The following is a 20,368-nucleotide window of genomic DNA, read 5'->3' as shown; positions in this document are numbered from 1 at the left end:
AAATGATCTTTTAGCCTGCAATTTTTTATTTTCCCAAGGGTAACAGGAGAAATTTGACCCCAAAAGTTGTTGTTCAGTTTCTCCTGAGTACGCTGATACCCCATATGTGGGGGTAAACCACTGTTTGGGCACATGCCGGGGCTTGGAAGTGAAGTAGTGACGTTTTGAAATGCAGACTTTGATGGAATGCTCTGTGGGCGTCACGTTGCGTTTGCAGAGCCCCTGATGTGGCTAAACAGTAGAAACCCCCACAAGTGACCCCATTTTGGAAACTAGACCCCGAAAGGAACTTATCTAGATGTGTGGTGAGCACTTTGAACCCCCAAGTGCTTCACAGAAGTTTATAATGCAGAGCCGTGAAAATAATAAATACGTTTTCTTTCCTCAAAAATAATTATTTAGCCCAGAATTTTTTAATTTTCCCAAGGGTAACAGGAGAAATTTGACCCCAATATGTGTTGTCCAGTTTCTCCTGAGTACGGTGATACCCCATATGTGGGGGTAAACTACTGTTTGGGCACATGCCGGCGCTCAGAATTGAAGTAGTGACGTTTTGAAATGCAAACTTTGATGGAATGCTCTGCGGGCGTCACGTTGCGTTTGCAGAGCCCCTGATGTGGCTAAACAGTAGAAACCCCCCACAAGTGACCCCATTTTGGAGACTAGACCCCGAAAGGAACTTATCTAGATGTGTGGTGAGCACTTTGAACCCCCAAGTGCTTCACAGAAGTTTATAATGCAGAGCCGTGAAAATAAAAAATCATTTTTCTTTCCTCAAAAATGATGTTTTAGCAAGCATTTTTTTATTTTCACAAGGGTAGCAGGAGAAATTGGACCCCAGGAATTGTTGCGCAGTTTGTCCTGAGTACGCTGGTACCCCATATGTGGGGGTAAACCACTGTTTGGGCACACGTCGGGGCTCGGAAGTGAGGGAGCACCATTTGACTTTTTGAATACAAGATTGGCTGGAATCAATGGTGGCGCCATGTTGCGTTTGGAGACCCCTGATGTGCCTAAACAGTGGTAACCCCTCAATTCTACCTCCAACACTAACCCCCCCACACCCCTAACCCTAATCCCAACTGTAGCCATAACCCTAATCACAATCCTAACCCCAACACACCCCTAACCACAACCCTAACCTCAACACACCCCTAACCCTAACCACAACTCTAATTGCAACCCTAACCCTAACCCTAAGGCTATGTGCCCACGTTGCGGATTCGTGTGAGATTTCTCAGCATCATTTTTGAAAAATCCGTGGGTAAAAGGCACTGCGTTTTACCTGCGGATTTTCTGCGGATTTCCAGTGTTTTTTGTGCGGATTTCACCTGCTGATTCCTATTGAGGAATAGGTGTAAAACGCTGCGGAATCCACACAAAGAATTTACATGCTGCGGAAAATACAACGCAGCGTTTCCGCGCGGTATTTTCCGCACCATGGGCACTGCGGATTTGGTTTTCCATAGATTTACATGGTACTGTAAACCTGATGGAACACTGCTGCGAATCCGCAGCGGCAAATCCGCTGCGGATACGCAGCCAAATCTGCACCGTGTGCACATAGCCTAATTCTAAAGGTTTGTGCACACGCTGCAGAAAACGCTGCGGATCCGCAGCAGTTTCCCATGAGTTTACAGTTCAATGTAAACCTATGGGAAACAAAAATCGCTGTACACATGCTGCAGAAAAACTGCATGGAAACGCAGCAGTTTACATTCCGCAGCATGTCACTTCTTTGTGCGGATTCCGCAGCGGTTTTACAACTGCTCCAATAGAAAATCGCAGTTGTAAAACCGCAGTGAAATGCGCAGAAAAAACGCGGTAAATCCGCCATAAATCCGCAGCGGTTTAGCACTGCGGATTTATCAAATCCGCAGCGGAAAAATCCGCAGAGGACCAGAATACGTGTGCACATACCGAAACCCTAACCCTAACCCTAGCCCTAACCCTAACCCTAGCCCTAACCCTAACACTAGCCCTAACCCTAGCCCTAGCCCTATTCTAACATTAGTGGGAAAAAAATTTTTTTTATTGTCCCTACCTATTGAGGTGACAAAGGGGGGGGTAATTTATTATTTTTTTTATTTTGATCACTGTGATATAATCTATCTCAGTGATCAAAATGCACTTTGGAACGAATCTGCCGACTGGCAGATTCGGCGGGCCACTGCGCATGCGCCCGCCATTTTGGAAGATGGCGGCGCCCAGGGAGAAGACGGACGGACCCCGGCAGGATCGGTAAGTATGATGGGGTGGGGGGAGAGCACGGGGGGATCGGAGCATGGGGGAGTGGATCGGAGCGCGGTTGGGGTGGAACGGAGCATGGGGGGGTGGAACGGAGCACGGGGGGATGGAACGGAGCACGGGGGGTGGAATGGAGCACGGGGGGGTGGATCGGAGTGCAGGGGGGGTGATTGGAGCACGGGGGGTGATTGGAGCACAGGGGGAGCGGACAAGAGCACGGGGGAGCGGAGCACAGGACGGAGGGGAGCCGGAGCAGTGTACCGGACAGATCGGTGGCTTGGGGGGGCGATCGGTGGGGTGGGGGCACATTAGTATGTCCAGCCATGGCCGATGATATTGCAGCATCGGCCATGGCTGGATTGTAATATTTCACCAGTTTTAATAGGTGAAATATTACAAATCGCTCTGATTGGCAGTTTCACTTTCAACAGCCAATCAGAGCGATCGTAGCCACGGGGGGGTGAAGCCACGCCCCCTGGGCTAAACTACCACTCCCCCTGTCCCTGCAGATCGGGTGAAATGGGAGTTAACCCTTTCACCCGATCTGCAGGGACGCGATCTTTCCATGACGCCACATAGGCATCATGGGTCAGATTGGCACCGACTTTCATGACGCCTACGTGGCGTCATGGGTCGGGAAGTCCATGTTTATTTCCTAATGGTTAAGAAATGGTGCAAGAAATATAAGAATAGTGTTTCCTTTGATTTAGACTCCATGCACACCACGTTTGTGAGGCACATTTAGTGTCTAGACCGGTGCAGATGCTAAGCATATATGTAGGGTTCCTTTAGCCCAATGCAGGTCGAAAGAGTGACCACTTGGTTCTCGTCAAGCAAGCATGCATTAGTCCACTGGAAAACATAAGGAGTAAATTATGGTAGCGGACTATACAATTTCGCACAATGGAATTCATTGAAAATGTCTACCGTCTGGTATATGTCTTTTAACCCCCTAGTGACTTCTGCTATCCATGCAGTTTGGTGCCAGGTGTGTTATACAGCTACTGGAAGCCAAGAGCAACTGTAATCAGAACTAGCTTCAATTACAATAGTATAATACCTTAAAGAAGGTTTCTAAAATAAGGGCACCATCCATTCTGTCGGCCATCGCCCCTCAAAGCACGATACGATCATGGGGAACTAATGGGTTGCCATTGCAGTTGAGAGTTTACTGAAGGCCTAGTCCATGAGCAGGCTTCATAGCAGATCGTCAACTTCACAATATACTACAATACTACAGTATTGTAGGGTAATGTGTACGTGATCAGGCCTTCATAAAAAATGTAAAGGATTTAAAAAGAATAAAAAACATACAGTAGAGACCAAAAGTTTGGACACACCTTCTCATTTAAAGATTTTTCTATATTTTCATAAACCATAAAAAAATTTAATTCACACTGAAGGCATCAAAACTATGAATTAACACATGTGGTATTATATACTTAACAAAAAAGTGTGAAACAACTGAAAATATATCTTATATTCTAGGTTCTTCAAAGTAGCCACTTTTCGCTTTGATGACTGCTTTGCACACTCTTGGCATTCAATTGATGAGCTTCAAGAGGTAGTTACCGGGAATGGTCTTCCAACAATCTTGAAGGAGTTCCCAGAGATGCATACTACTTGTTGGCCCTTTTGCATTCATTCTGCGGTCCAGCTCACCCGAAACCATCTCATTTGGGTTCAGGTCTGGTGAGCGTGGAGGCCAGGTCATCTGGCGTATCACCCCATCACTCTCCTTTTTGGTCAAATAGCCCTTACACAGCCTGGAGGTGTGTTTGGGGTCATTGTCCTGTTGAAAATAAATGATGGTCCAACTAAACTCAAACCGGATGGAATAGCATGCTGCTGCAAGATGCTGTGGTAACCATGCTGGTTCAGTATGCCTTCAAGTTTGAATAAATCCCCAACAGTGTCACCAGCAAAGCACCATCACACCATCACACCTCCTCCTCCATTCTTCACAGTGGGAACCAGGCATGTAGAGTCCATCCGTTCGCCTTTTCTGCGTCGCACGAAGACACGGTGGTTGGAACCAAAGATCTCAAATTTGGACTCATCAGACCAAAGCACAGTTTTTCACTGGTCTAATGTCCATTCCTTGTGTTCTTTAGCCCAAACAAGTCTCTTCTACTTGCTGCCTGTCCTTAGCAGTGGTTTCCTAGCAGTTATTTTACCATGAAGGCCTGCTGCACAAAGTCTCCTCTTAACAGTTGTTGTAGAGATGTGTCTGCTGCTAGAACTCTGTGTGGCATTGACCTGGTCTCTAATCTGAGCTGCTGTTAATCTGCGATTTCTGAGGCTGGTGACTCGGATAAACTTATCCTCAGAAGCAGAGGTGACTCTTGGTCTTCCTTTCCTGGGGCCGTCCTCATGTGAGCCAGTTTCTTTGTAGTGCTTGATGGTTATTGCCACTGCACTTGGGGACACTTTCATAGTTTGCCCAATTTTTCAGACTGACTGACCTTCATTTCTTAAAGTAGTGATGGCCACTCGTATTTCTTTACTTACTGTAGCAGTTTTTTTCTTGCCACAATACAAATTCTAACAGTCTATTCAGTAGGACTATCAGCTGTGTATCCATCAGACTTCTGCTCAACACAACTGATGGTCCCAACCTCATTTATAAGACAAGAAATCCCACTTATTAAACCTGACAGGGCACACCTGTGAAGTGAAAACCATTTCCTGTGACTACCTCTTGAAGCTCATGAAGAGAATGTCAAGAGTGTGCAAAGCAGTCATCAAAGCAAAAGGTGGCTACTTTGAAGAACCTAGAATATAAGACATATTTTCAGTTGTTTCACACTTTTTTGTTAAGTACCGTATATAATTCCACATATGTTAATTCATAGTTTTGATGCCTTCAGTGTGAATGTACAATTTTCATAGTCATGAAAATACAGAAAAATCTTTAAATGAGAAGGTGTGTCCAAACTTTTGGTCTGTACTGTATATAAAATTTAAATTTTCAAATCGGCTTACATTTCCCTTTTTTACAAGATTTTTTGCCATCTGGTAGCTGCTTGGATACACACTGGCACAGGATTTGTATGCCAAAACATTCATAATGTTTATTGTCCATCATAAACTTTAGAGCTCCAAATCAAAAGATATTCTCCAGTACAAATGAATAACAGAAACAGTCCTTTCTTCAGGTACAATGGATAAAGTGAATATAGCAGCCTCATCTATCCCAGTATTCTAGGCGGTAGCAGCTCAAGTAGTTATGAAAGTAACATACCTCAGTTCAGCTTCCAACTCTACTGCTGCTAACTCAGCTTCTGTAATTAGGCCTGTATGACCTGGGCTGGAGTATGGGATCAACCTTTCCTACCCAATCTCTTCTGGTCACTCCGAAATCCCGGACCGATATCACCATACAACATAAACCAAAGTTACAAGGTCATTTAAACTGCAAAGTGAATGTCATAAGGCAAAACCCCCAAAACAATGGTGGAATTGCTGATTTATGTTTTTGTTACAACGTAAGTACACTTTTTTTCCTGCTTTTCAATAAATTATATAGTAAAATGGATGGTGTCATTCAAAACTAGAACTAGTATCATAAAAAAGCTCCCATGCAGTCTTGTAGTAAAGAAGAGGAAGAAACTTGGAAGAAGAGGAAAAAACTTTCCAGCTTTTTGAGGAGCTTTGTGATTTGTCGGAGGATTTGAAGAGTTTCCGCTCAGTTTTTGCTCCAATAATTCCCCTAAAACTCATTTAGCACATAGCCTTAGAGTCTATACCCACAGTAATTTAGACGTTGGCACAGCTGCCTAGTTTTCTGAGGAAAGTAAAATGCCAGCGGTGGTTTACCTAAAGCATCTTTGCTGTTGTTTCAGGGGTGGCAACGTTGCCGGCAGCTTTCACATTTTACTGCAACGTACAATGAACATGCTATTTCTATTACACACTTTGTGGTTTCCGCACCCAGGTGCAGTTGAAAGAAGTGTCACAAGACGGAAAATGTGTATGTGAAGTATGCTCAGCTATCACTTTTTCGGGTGGATTCCTTGTGAAGTCAGCCTAAAAAAATGTTGTGTGCACATAGCCTTAAAAAGTAATTGAAGAGGTTTTCATTAGGGATTTTGGGGAAAATTCACTGAAAATCCACATAAAAATACTCTATGTGAACATGCCCTAACAATTTAAATATTAAATATTTTATCAATTCCCTTATACATACCATAGCCGTGCACAAATTAAATCTGTGATGCACAAACTATAACTGGACCTGCCCTGCACCCGTCATCCTATGACCAGGGCAGATGTTTCTATTCACTCAGTCGTCCACCGATGGCTAAATTGCTAAAAGTACCCAACTGAGCTCTGTGCCCCATCGTTTCCTAGACTGTCTTCAGAGAGTAGAACAAATAATGTACAGACTTATAGAAGAGCTATGGGCTTTGTATGAACCTGTATACCGCTAAGCATTGATGAACACTAATCAAAATGTACCCTACCTAAACAGTTGGACACCCACCAATTATAATTTGATTGCCTATCCTAATGCAGCCAGTTGAAAGACCCAGATAACCTATGTAAAGGCAGTGTGTCAGCATAATTTGATGGTTCAAACCAAGCAATAACATTTGGTGCACTCTTGGTGCCGCCAAACCTTTCAATACACCTTCCCGTTTTCTTGTTTTCCACCTATGTCCTCCTTCTTGTTCCTTGATTGATGGTTCTGGCTTTTCACTTTTCAGGAACCATAGAAGGGTTTCCTGTGACGACCATGATTATCCTCACATACAGTACATTACCTGGTTTTAATTTGTAATTAAAAGATCGGAGATGGACAGAAACTTTACTAACTAAACTTAGTAGGGCTGGCATAGTATCTACGGTACTTATCTACAGACTCCAGCAGTGATGGAGTGACCACTTGGGCAAAGTCTGAGGCCCTTTGTCAAAAGCGGGCCAGAGTCTTTTAGTCAGGTGAAACAGTTATGATTGTTTTAATGTAGGGAAAGTGATAATTTTTCATAAATGTGATTTATTAACCCATGTCAAGTGTATTTTGTCTATAGTGGCTTATGATTATGGTGACCCACAACCTCTTCAGTCCACCCCTAGGCTCCAGTATCGGGGTATAAAGTTGCGTAGATCTTAACTTTTCGACTTCTCATCCTCCAACTTTACATTAACATGCAAATCTATTCTAACTATGTTTTATCGATAGCGATGCTGATAATGTTACCGTTGATGCTTGATGGCTTACAACTCTATTACGTGTTTTCCTTTAATATCCCCTTAGGTATAGAAAATGATGAGGAAATAAAACAATTGGAAGAAGAAATAAAGGAACTAAATGAGTCTAATTCCCAGATGGAGTCTGATATGATTAAGCTGAGAACTCAGGTAACAGTTTTCTATAAACAATATTGAAAATGTCTTGCCTAGGTGACTCCAAATAGAATGCTATTACCGGCTCTGCCGAGAATGCGTACAACTTTGCTGTATGAGACTTTCCTGTATGAGATGCCACTAACTTATTTATAAATTTAAGAACAAAATACTAAAAAAAGGAAAAAGTAATACTAAAAATAATGCCGTGAAGCTTTTATTCTCATACTCACCCATACTTCATGCATGCCCAGGTCATTGTTTCGAAGTGAACGTCACCTTTTTTGGTCACTTTTGCTTACTGTAACACGGGTAGTCAATAGCACAGTAGCCTATCAGCTTGTAGTACTAAATCTCAATTCTCATTGTCATTTTAACATATTTTTTTTTTTCCGAAGCCTGAAAGCACTTGTTTCTTTGTGACATGCATGTGCATGAAAATACTGGATTACATCTCTATGTGACATACGTGAGTGCATCCGTAAATACCGTCTTCTGTGGCCACATAATCATGCTGGCTGCATGGTATTCATCAACCAAGACATCAGATGTATTTATGGACAGATCGGGAAAATAAAAAATAAAAATTACATGGAGGGTAAGGGTGAGGATGAGAACTCGGTGACCATTCAAGTGTTACATTCAAAGTGTGTGTGGCACTGTTAAAAAAAAAATAATACTACAAAAATATTCAATTTGACCTTTTATTAACTCAAATTTTGTGAAACAAAATCTAAACGTCTGAGTATAAATGATATCAACACGTTTCAGTAAAAATAGAAGAAACTAAGAACTGCCTATTGTCTACAGACCTGCGATTATTGACATAAATTGTAGTAGAACAGCTATGTTTTGTATAATAGAATTTAGTGGTTATGATTTTTTTATCATTCAAAGAGGTGGAACTAAACAGCACATACAGTACTAATGATTTTCTAAAATAAAAAAAAACAATTTTAAGTATCACCTATGCCAATACTGAAGAGTGCTGGCATGTTATCTTTGATACTATCTACTGAGCTGTTGGCCTAGTCTGCTGGCTAGTCTAACAAATCTAGTTCCAAAAGTGACCCACTCTGGTCGTTTAAAAAAAAAACAAACAAAAAAAAAAACACATGTCCATTATTTTTCTCATTTGAATCAGTTCCACCTCTTTTGCTTCATTCTCTGCCCCCTTTTCAGCTTCTGCTCCCTCCCACTAGGTACTGGACGAGCGTCCTGTTGCTTGCCAAGAACCCTGTGTTGATGAATACCAATTTCATGTAAGTTACACGGGAGGGGAGGTTGTGTGATTTTTCCATGTAACTTACACGAAATTCAGCCTTCGAAGAATAAAAGTTGATCATAAGTAATATTTTATTTCATTATTGAATTATGTATTAGCTAGTTTGCTTAGTAAGGGCGCATAACATAAAGCAAAATTAGGACATCATCTTTATTTTATTAATAGTGGAAATTAACTAATACGATGCAAATTATAATTACACATTCCATCATTTTGACTCAAGTCATTTGCATTTTAGATAAAAGTTTCTTTAGGGATTGATTAACACATACAAAAATTTATCAAGGTGGATTTTTCTGGGGATTTTAATATTTATTAATTTATAGTAAACAGACAAGCTTACTGTTAAAGCACCACTCCAGTGTTTTTCTCTTTTATTTCCATGCTGGAGTAATGTCACTAATCTAAGTTTCCTGACCCTAGTCTTAAACTAATCTACCACTGTCATCTGTTCTTCCCGGCGCCACTCCAGTCCCGATCCGTCATCTCGTGATCGCAACTTCTGACTGACCGGAAGTCGGAGTTAGCGGTCACAAGCTCTCAGTGTAAGTCTATGAAGGCCTTGTTCTGGCTCTGATAGACTTAAATTGAGTTGTGACTTCTGGATCACCCAGCAAAACACTGGAGGTCACAAACTGCTAGAGATTGACCGGTGCGGCACTGGTAAAAGATGAAGACTGTGGCCGGTAAGTATAATACTAGGGAAAGGCAGCTTAGATTTGTAGCACCACTGCTTAAGGCTAGGTTCACATTGCGTTAGTGGGTGTCCGCTGACGGAATCCGTTACATAGCGGCACTAACGCTATGTGACGGATCCGTTAGCGCACCCATTGAATGCAATTATTGGCATGCGTTAGTGATGTGCCGTTATTTTGTGACGGACCCTCGAACGCTGCAGCATTTTATGGGTCTGTTCCCGCTGGCACAAATAGAGCATCTGCGCTAGCACGATCGCATAACGCGATCCCTTTTTGGCAATTGTGTTAACACAGTCCGTTAGCATATGCGCTAAACGGACTGCACTAACGCAATGTGAACCTAGCCTAAATCAAAGATATCACAATTAGATTTTAGAGAGTTTGTTCAGAATCTAAATTTGCCATATTCGCACCCTATTGGTGCTGAATTTATGTTTGTTGATCGGTTCCGAACATATTCGTTCATTTCTACTCCCATTGACCTCAATGACGTTCAGCGGAGACTATTGCGAAAACAATATTTGCCGCCGATCATAATCGGAAACGAATTTTGAAGAATTTGCTCAACTCTAATCACAATGCACACAAATGACAAATTCAGCAATTCTACATCTGTATAAACAAATTCATTAATTATGTGTATTAAATTCTTTCTTATACTAATTACCTATTGGTGACATAGTAAATTAGGTAGCACTCCTTCTCCCCAACACATTTAATAAATTGAGATTTGAACACTTTAAATGAGAATAAAAAAATTGTAGATAACGCCGTGACTACGTTACGTGATTTGTAATACCTTGTATTGTATTTTCCACCTCTATGTGCTTTATAGATTACAACAATGGAGAGTAACCTAAAGACAATAGAAGAGGAGAACAAAGTCATTGAGCAGCAAAACGAGTCTCTTCTGCATGAGCTGGCCAATCTAAGTCAGTCTTTAATTCATAGTCTAGCTAACATCCAGCTTCCCCACATGGTGAGTAATCGTATGTCCATTATGGAATTACAAAACACAATAATGTTTATTATAGTGACTACTTTAATAATCTGCTGATACCGATCAGTGGTTCCTTCACCTATACAGTGCTTGTTGTGTTTTTTACTGTTTCCTTTGAGGATATATGACCATCATTTGTAGCGTCTGGACTTTTTTTTGCTTTTTTCTCCTGTTTTTTACTCTAATGGTGCTTTCATTACCAGTCTCTGAGCCTCACTGTCAATGATAATAGTTCTGTCATCATACACAGAAATCCTATTCTGTTCAAGTATTTGGTCATATTGGTGGAGCAGTGGGTAAGAGTACATTCTTCAATTACCAGTGGGATTAGCCAAGAAGAAGTATTTACTCTAGGGTATTAGACTAAAAACTTGACCGATAAGGTGGGTACAAAAGAAAAAAATGAGCTCACCATGCTTATATGTAGATGAGAGGCTGAGAATTATATGCCGGTGGGTGCTGTATCCTGCTGGTAATATGCAGCCAAAAATACAAAAGGTTAGAGGAAAGGTTTCACACAACCAACAAATAAAATAAAAAATAAAAAAACTCTTTACTCAAAATAATTTTTTTAAAAAGTGGATCCATGGTGATAAATGAAAAAATTAGAAATAATATCTCACCTTTGATACGCTTGTTTTAATGGATTTTGAATAAAGGTTTTTTTTGTTTTATCCATTGGTTGTGTTGAACTATTCCTCTAAAATCTTTTAAAAACTTGACCACTGAGTCTGGTGACAGCCCCTTTTGATTTGTCATCTCCCGCCTTGACTACTGCAACCTCCTACTCTCTGGCCTCCCCTCTAGCACTCTGGCACCACTACAATCCATCCTACACTCTGCTGCCCGACTAAGCCAACTGTCTCCCCGCTATCTCCCCCGCCTCTCCACTATGCCAAGCCCTTCACTGGCTTCCTATCGCCCAGAGAGTCCAGTTCAAAACCCTCACAATGACTTACAAAGCCATCCACAACCTGTCTCCTCCATACATCTGTGACATGGTCTCCCGGTACTTACCTACACGCAACCTCCAATCCTCTCAAGATCTCATTCTCTACTCCCCTCTCATCTCTTCTTCCCATAACCGCATCCAAGACTTCTCCCGTGCTTCCCCCATACGCTGGAACTCTGTACCCCAACACATCAGACTCTCACCTACCATAGAAACCTTCAAAAAGAACCTGAAGACTCACCTCTTCCGACAAGCCTACAGCCTGCAGTGATCCTTAACATACTGAACCGCCGCACAACCAGCTCTACCCTCTCCTAGTGTATCCTCACCCATCCCCTGCAGACTGTGAGCCCTCGCGGGCAGGGTCCTCCCTCCTTATGTACCTGTGTGCTTTGTTTTTTGCTCATGTTTACTGTATTTGTCTATATTTGCACCCTTTTCACATGTAAAGCTCCATGGAATAAATGGTGCTATAAAAATGCATAATAATAATAAATAATAATAATTTGCCAGTCCACCACTAACCAACACTAGTCACTACTAAAAAATACTTTATTGAACATGATTTTTCCATTTTACGTGGGGTCTCGGTGATCTCGTTTATTTTTTACACATTTTTCTGCCTCCTACGACATACTTTTAAGGCACATAACAGATATGTCCTGTCTTACTTTTCCTCTTGTCTCGACATATCCAAAGGTAAGTGGCACAAAATGACTAGCTTTGAGAAAAAGAACAACCTGATTTTCCTACACTACGTCGAGAGATGTTTATGCTTTATGTGTCTATGTGTGGCCATCCATTGGTTGGGATGTGTATTGAAACCTGTTATTTTTTTTCTGGCATGTCACAATAATGTATTGAATTTTACAGTAATTGTGAGAAATTAGAGCCCTTAAAGGGATTTTTCACAACTTTCTTTTATCTTACATGTAGCCCGAGTTTGCTAAAAGAAAATAAAAGTAGCACATATAAAACTACTGATCCATCTCTACTCCTCTGTACTGCTGGCTTGGTCATCCCTGTGGTCTACTAATCACAGCTATCATGAGTCAATGGTGCTGAAAGAGAAGGTGAGGAGACCACTGGGAGGAGCGGCAAAGGATTGGTAGTCGAGTACAATATGTGAATTTTTTTTGTTATAGCACACTCAGGCCATATGTGAAATCTAACACATTCATCGAAAAGCCATTTGATAAAATGTACAAAAAAAATAAGGGTGGACATGTATGATTCAAGATCCAAATACTAATGAAATCACAAGTTGACCTCTACCCATGGTCTACTCCTCTTCTCTTTTCTCAATAGCTCATCCCATGCACATCTCCGGGACTCCTCTAGAGCTGAACCTCATCTCTGGAATTCATGATCATACTCGATTAGAGCTTCTCTCAGCTTCACTCAAAGAACCAAACTTTCATTTTCCATCTGTCTGTAGACGTATGTTATTACCCTAGTCACCATATTCTCCCAAAAAAACCTTTGTTGTTATCTCGTTTTCGATAAATCATTTGTGTCCTGTGGATTGTCCATCATCAAGAACCAAAGCCATGCCTCGTCAATCCATGTTCTCCTCCAGACTGTAATCTTCTGTGAGCAAGACCATCCCTTCTCCTGAAACTCTATCTACCCCTCTTTTCATCCCTTCTCCTGAAACTCTATCTACCCATCTTTTGTTCAATCTTTGTTCTGATATAGGAAGGTCTTTTTTGATAATCACAGCAAAAGAACCAAATAGCACCCACACAATAACATCACTGTATATTTTCTTTATATGTTGAATATATAGAGATTTATATTTTTCATATATTTTAAGGTATTTTATTATTTAAAGGTTAAGCGGACATTTCGAGTTAGAGGAGTTCAGTACTGACAATCACATAATTCTCACCGCAGTGTCAAAAGTAAATTAATCATACCGTGTATATATGTGGCGGCACCGAACATAAATGTTTTCTTAATGACTGTTATTGGTTTTATTTGCATTGCTGCTATTAATTTGGCTTACATAAATTATAAGCTCATATTTTGAGATCATAAAACAATAAAATGGGGCTTTACAGCAGAGTCCGAGATATTTCTTCCTCATAGGTTGGTTTTGCACATCATTTTTTGCAGTACATGTACTAAGAGTTGTTTTTAGATCCAGTTGGATGCACACGTAGGTGGGCTGCGCTGGCGGAGTAAACCAATTCTTCAGAAATGATGATGAGAATATGTTTTTTTTTATTCACAATGCCACTTTTGTTTTTTTTTCAATTGATAAAGACGCCGGAACGGTGTTGCAACGCGTTGTGAATAAGAAAACCTTATTCTCATCATCATTTCTGAGGAATTGATTTACTCCAGCAGCGCAGCCAACCTATGTGTTCATCCAACTGGATCCATCACCAGCCAGGGGGCAGCAGCTGTTTTTCTTCATGCCTACATAGGAGTTGTGTCCTTCACAACTCTACCAGGTTAGCAAAACCAGCTCTCTCCTACTCCTCCTCCATAGGGTGTCACCCTTTTGTGTGCTCTGTTTCCCACTATTAGATTTATTTATCCATTGTTTTACAGATAGAACAAGGAACCATTACTATCAATTTGTCTTTTCACATGTTCTTTTCTACTTGATTGTCTCCAAAAAAAGACAGTAGACCTGTCCTACTTTGATCCAACGTGGACTTCATCCGTGTTCTGTCTCGATTTTACTGTTTATTTGGAAGTTGAAGATGACATTTTTATTTTATTTTTCATACAAGAAAGGCAAATACAAATTGGATTGTAATGACTGACAAGAGGTCATAAATGGGTTGAGCACATTGATAAAACATGGACCATTTTTCACATGGGAGAAAAAACTGATGAGTGAAACCGGCCTTACAGGTTTTTTTAGTAGTGTTACAATACTTTCTGGTTACCTTACTGAGAGTGTGACTACTGGGAGGAAATGAACTGTTTTCTCCCCGGTAGCCATCGGTTCTCAGTCATAGAGGCATGGGTGGAGGGGCTAGAGTCACTGTTCAGTACGGAGTGAGCAACGGCTGTTTGATTGACAGCTCACTCGGCACAGATGTGCTGCAGCTATCAATCAAACTGCCAGGGCGTGCTGACACCTGGTGCTCATAGTATAGTGAGCGGAGCATTGAGTGGTGACTGAACCCGCACTGGAACGTCTATGAATGAAAGAAGTGGCTCTCAGGAAGAGAGGAAGAGTAACACTCATTTTTCCAAGGTAGCCACGCTTTTAGTAAGGCCTCACACATCGGTATTTTTGCACCAGTGTTTGTATGCCAAAGTCAGGAGTGGAACTTACAGAGAAAAACTCGAATTGAAAGATTGACGCCTGTTCTGTGTTTTGGAGATAGTCCTGGTTTTGGCATGCAAATACTGATGAAATACTGATGCAAAAATACTGACTTGTGAATGAGGTCTAAGACAGCTGCACAGCATTGTAACGCAATTAAGCTGCATGTTAACCCTTTATATGCAGGCTAATAGCATTTGGGGACATGACAGGTTCCCTTTAAACGCTTGTCAGCAAGGATATCCTGCAATCGGTCAATCATATGGATCTCAACATTTTCCAAATAAAGTGCCATTTTTCTAAATGAATCAGTTACGGAGAAACACTTATTAGCAGGTCAAAGCTAAAGCCTAAGGTGTTCTTGACAACAAGACAAAGATAAAATTTGCAAACATATATCCTCAGAGGAGCATTGCATGGCCTATAGGTCTCTTTACGTCAAATTGGCACTCTCCTCTAGGAGAAACGTTCATCCTCAGACCTAGAAAAAACAGTGATCCTTATTTACCTTACAACTTAAATAATGTTTGCCAGGCAACCTGAGCTCCTGACCTTACATGAGATAACGATTTCGTAATATTTTCTGAAGTCTTTAGTAGGAATTCATCACACATCGATGCACAGGCAGAAACTAAACTCCTTTTTTTTAGATTTGGGATTTGAACGCAAACAATGAAAAACAATTTCCTTAGAGAGAGTAATGAAGCTTTAGATTGATTTTGTTATCAAATATATTTTAATTATTATAATAATAATAGTAATAATTTGATTTCTATAGCACCAACATATTCCTTGGCACTTTAGAATTCAGCGGGTACATATATAAAGAATTTCAGACATTATAGAGTAAAACATTGTTCAACAATTCACTTTTAGGATTCTTTTACTCACTGCGGAGACTACTTTCCATCCTAAGTCCAGGTCCTCAGGATTCTTGCTGCTCAATGATTTTGCTCAGGTGCTGAGTTTTCCTAAGTATTGTTACTACACTAAGCAATTTTTTGGATTCATTATCTAAACCAATGGAGTCAATGACTTAATGTATACCAACATCACCATCCCTGCCTAAATCCAGCTGCTATTCTAGCAGGGTAGGTCCCAATGAGATCTGGGAGGACACCATGAAGATATTTTATTAATTTATTCCATTGTATCATTTATTTATTTGATTATTATCTTGATGTTCTTCAGTCACGAATGATGCTCCTCATTCTTAATTTTCTCCATACACTTGTGGAAATTTTTGGTTATGTACGAAGAGAAGAAAATGTTTCTGGAAAATCTATATTTCCTTTTGCGAGAACTTTGACAATACTCTTTTATAGATACACAAGAAATGGGAGTAATTGCAATTCATTATTTGTTATTGTAAACCATGAAAAAGTTGCCAAAATGATAAGCTACAACATTGCGATAAATTATGTCGGGTTGCTAAGGTGAGAAAGTTGCATTTGTAACCTCATTGGATGCCCTAGTTATGGTAATAAATGGTGTTGGTATTCCTTGACTTTGAAACAATATATTAACCCCTGAGTAAGTATGTGAAAATATAAACATCTCTTTACTCTAGTTTTTGTCTGACAGATTTTCAGCTCCATCATGTAAAATGCACACATCCCCCATTGTCAAACTAATAGGAGACCTAGTTGTGACATTTAAGTAGAGCCGAGATTTATTTTGAAATCTTGAAGACATTTCGCTATTTTCCACTGGTCTGCTCTAAACCCATACAGTCATGGACGAAAGTGTTGGCACCCTTGAAATTGGTCCAGAAAATTAGGTATTTCTCCCAAAAAATTATTGCAGTTACACATGTTTTGTTATACACGTTTATTTCCTTTGTGTGCATTGGTACAAATTGGACATAATGTCACATAAAACCCTAAAATGGGCTGGAAAAAATTGTTGACACCCTCAACCTAATATATAGTTGCATACCCTTTGGAATAAATAACTGCAAGCAATCATTTCCTATAACCATCAACAAGCTTCTTACACCTCTTAACTGGAATTTTGGACTACTCTTCTTTTGCAAACTGCTCCAGGTCTCTCATATTTGAAGGATGTCTTTTCCCAACAGCAATTTGAAGGTCTCTCTACAGGTGTTCAATTGGGTTTAGATCTGGACTCATTGCTGGTCACTGCAGAACTCTCCAGCTCTTTGTTTCCATCTGTTTCTGGGTGTTTCTTGAAGTATGTTGGGAGTCATTGTCCTGCTGGAAGACCCATAATCTAGGGCGCAAACCCAGCTTTTTGACACTGCGCACTACACTGTGACCCAAAATCCTTTGGTAATCATCAGATTTCATGATGCCTTCACTCAATCAAGGCACCCATTGCCAGAGGCAACAAAACAACTCCAAAACATCTTTGAACTTCCCCCATATTTGACTGTAGATACTGTGTTCTTTTTTTTTTGTAGGCCTCATTCCTGGAAATAGTAGAATGATGTGCTTTACCAAAAAGCTCTATCTTGGTCTCATCTATCCACAACACGCTTTCCCAAAAGGATTTTGGCTTACGTACATTAAAAATACATTAAAAATACATTAAAAATAGAACTGCGCTCGGACCAATGTTATTCAATGACGCAGTGCAGATCTGAGTATCATTCCTCAATTGTATTCTTCATGAGCAAAGAAATGCTAAGTCCGAAATCTGATGGGTGACCATTAGTGTGACATCTGATTTTTACTGATACATTACAATTCTGTAGCATGGGAAACAGTAAATGGCCTTGTAAAAGATTATTAGCTGCCGAGTAAAAAAAAATGGATTGCACTCGGACTATGTATGGACAGCACATGGATGACAAGTAGGTAAAAAATCTTCCCATTTTTCTGGATGAGAATGGGACAGATTTTTTATACGCTAGTGTGAGCGAGCCATTATACTTTGCCCACCATTGGCATTTCCATTTCTGTTTTTATCTTCCATTTTCGAAACAGAAAAAAGTAAAAAAATTAGTGCTGGATCCATCCTATGGTGTAACACCATGGGTAACTGGTGTTAAGTTTCCTTTATGTTGCCAATCTCTTTCCCAGGAAAAGCAGCCTTGAATTTTTTGTGTTTCAGAAATTTTGACAAAATTTGCAATGGATAATCCAACATAGATATGAACACGGCCTTACAATTTCCCTTAGGATGCTCCAAAAATAATACAGATTGTTTATTGTCTTGTAGGACCCCATCAACGAACAAAATTTTGATGCTTACGTGACCACATTGACGGACATGTATACAAATCAAGATCGCTATCAAAGCCCGGAAAATAAGGCTCTTCTGGAAAACATAAAGCAAGCTGTAAGAGGAATACAAGTCTAAAGAGAAGAACAAAAATCCAATAAAGATGCCTCTTGTTTCCTGCTGCTGTACTCTACCAGAAAAGTGTTATATATATTTATTCATCCGAGACAGTGTTATGCTTACAAGACTCCATGATGATTTTATGTCTTGCTTTAAGAATAGTACCTGCTGAATAGATTTTGAATACATTCACATTTTGTACGTTTTCATATAAGCTAACATTGTGTGATATGCCATGTAATGTTTATAGCTGCTAATGTATGCACATTTTTAAGGTAAATATATTTCTGGAAAAAAAAAAAGGAAAGCTGCCGAAGAGAATCGGAGGGTAGAATTTTTTTTATGCTTTGGTGATCAACATTTTAGTATTTCGAACTGGAGAAGACAAATTCCACTTCTAAATGGTATTGCCACTTTCTACAGAATTTCATTTGGTCTCGGAATGCCGGAGATTTTAAGGTTTGGACCATACTGTTTCACAGCGAGCAGTAAAGTGAAATTGCTTTATTTTTTAAGGACCTTTCGAGTAGAGGCTTAATGTTTTCGGTTTCAGATGTTGACGGGGCAATTCAATGAGCTTTTTTTTTATAACTTGGGATAATGGATTTTTGAGAGTTGTAAGATACGCTCACTCTAAATTTTTGGTTAACGTAAGTCAACATCGAGCTATGGAAAAACCTGCGGCGGGGGGGAAAGGCGTAGCAGCTTAAAAGCACTTTTCATTCATAACGGAACTTCATCTGATCGCAATATGGGAACCTCCATTGTTGGACTATATTGGAAGAGAACGTTGAGATGATTCCTACTGATCTTTTTTCAAACAGACTTTGGAGAAATAGCCACTATTCACCCTTCACTCCTGGATCGATTAATTTCCCTTAGAACTGCGTAGTACTGGATTCCTGCATTTTTGATCGAGGATGAAAGACTATTTTTAATACATTTTACGTTGCCTTTTTTTCCATCGTCTTATCATTAAATTGGGGGTTTTACAACTAATGCAAAAAAAGAAAAAAAAAGAAAGAAAACCTGTTTCTGATCCCTGGAATCAATGCAAAAGTTGGTTTAAAGGAAAACGTAAACCTTCTAAGATTGAAACTTTTACATTTTTCCCCCCATACAGCTTGTGATTGTTGTTGGACTTTCCTTATTGGGAAAAAAAAAATGAAAAAAAAAGTTTGTTAGATGACCAAACTTCAAACAGCACTTAGTTTTTTTTTTATTTATTTATAATATTTATGATTTATTTATTAATTTGTTCAATTGTGCTCATTTTAATTCAGAAGTGTTTTATCTTCCATTTCTTTATTTCTTTATTTTTTGTCACTTTAACATAATTTACGTTCTTCTAAAACAACTGCACTAACCATATGCATAAGACCACTTTTTAAGTCAAAGATGTTGTCGTGTTTATAAAGATGTCAAAAAAAAGAAAAAAGAAAAAAAAAAAGGATTCTTATTTTTTATTTGAATCGCATATCTTTTTCCTTCCACGTGTTGATGTTATGCAGAAAGTACAATGTACTTTTAGAATTTTGCTATGAAAAAAAAAAAGATGTTTTTTTTTTAAAAAAAAAATTAAAAAATATTTTTAGCAAAATAGGACTTACAGGGTCATTGTCCCCACAATGTGCCAGTTGATGATTTGCACTTACCTTGTCCTATATATCCATAATATACGGAGGTGTGCAATTTTTTTTCGCGTCTATAAGCCTTTGTGACGCCGACGAGAAAAATAAAATAGCGAAAAAAAAAATATATTAAAAAAAAAAATAAAAGAATTAAAAAAAAAAAAAAAAAAAGTCAGAAGATACTGGAAGCCATGAAGGCTGTTTTCAATAAATATCGCTAAGGGAGGTTACAGGGATCTCACAACTAATATTCTAATACAATACTCAACCTCGGTATATATATGTATAAATATATGTATATCCCAGCGGCACTTTATACTATTCACTGTACAAATGCTAACAGTTTTCCAAGAGGACTTTAATAACTAGCTGGGAGAAGATTATGTAATTACTTTGGGGGGGCGCTTTGCAGGATGTTCTCTGTAAAGGCCTGTCTTTCTGTTGTGCTCTTAGTCGTAGCGGTCATGCTCAGAACTGCCTTTTCGAAAGCCGAAGCAAGGTGCTTGATATTCACCTTCTGCCATATCCATGTCATACATACCCCCGAGAGGGGAAAAAAAAAAAAAGACTTTCTTTTTTTTTTTTTTTCGGGAGTGGGGTGACCATTGTTA

At 39.6% G+C, this 20,368-nt stretch overlaps 1 protein-coding gene across 33 annotated transcripts in view; it reads left to right on the top strand.

The window, feature by feature from the left end:
• MYT1L (myelin transcription factor 1 like) overlaps window positions 1–19,549 on the top strand; it is a 770,605-nt gene extending 751,056 nt beyond the window's left edge. For 16 of the 33 annotated variants that reach the window (XM_069728028.1, XM_069728036.1, XM_069728027.1 and 13 more), the window contains 4 exons: window positions 7,508–7,611; window positions 8,799–8,858; window positions 10,415–10,558; window positions 18,004–19,128. In XM_069728028.1, the coding sequence (XP_069584129.1) occupies window positions 7,508–7,611; window positions 8,799–8,858; window positions 10,415–10,558; window positions 18,004–18,144 (449 nt within the window). In that variant the 3' untranslated portion in view covers window positions 18,145–19,128. Of the gene's footprint in view, window positions 1–7,507; window positions 7,612–8,798; window positions 8,859–10,414; window positions 10,559–12,839; window positions 12,959–18,003 lie in introns of those variants that run through there. The other 17 variants (XM_069728032.1, XM_069728011.1, XM_069728037.1 and 14 more) reach the window with 3 other exon arrangements.
• Window positions 19,550–20,368: the final 819 nt, after the last annotated feature.

Source organism: Ranitomeya imitator, chromosome 5 (assembly GCF_032444005.1).
Source record: "Ranitomeya imitator isolate aRanImi1 chromosome 5, aRanImi1.pri, whole genome shotgun sequence".
In the NCBI taxonomy this organism is placed as follows: domain Eukaryota; kingdom Metazoa; phylum Chordata; class Amphibia; order Anura; family Dendrobatidae; genus Ranitomeya; species Ranitomeya imitator.
This window is presented reverse-complemented; position numbering and strand designations above follow the sequence as displayed.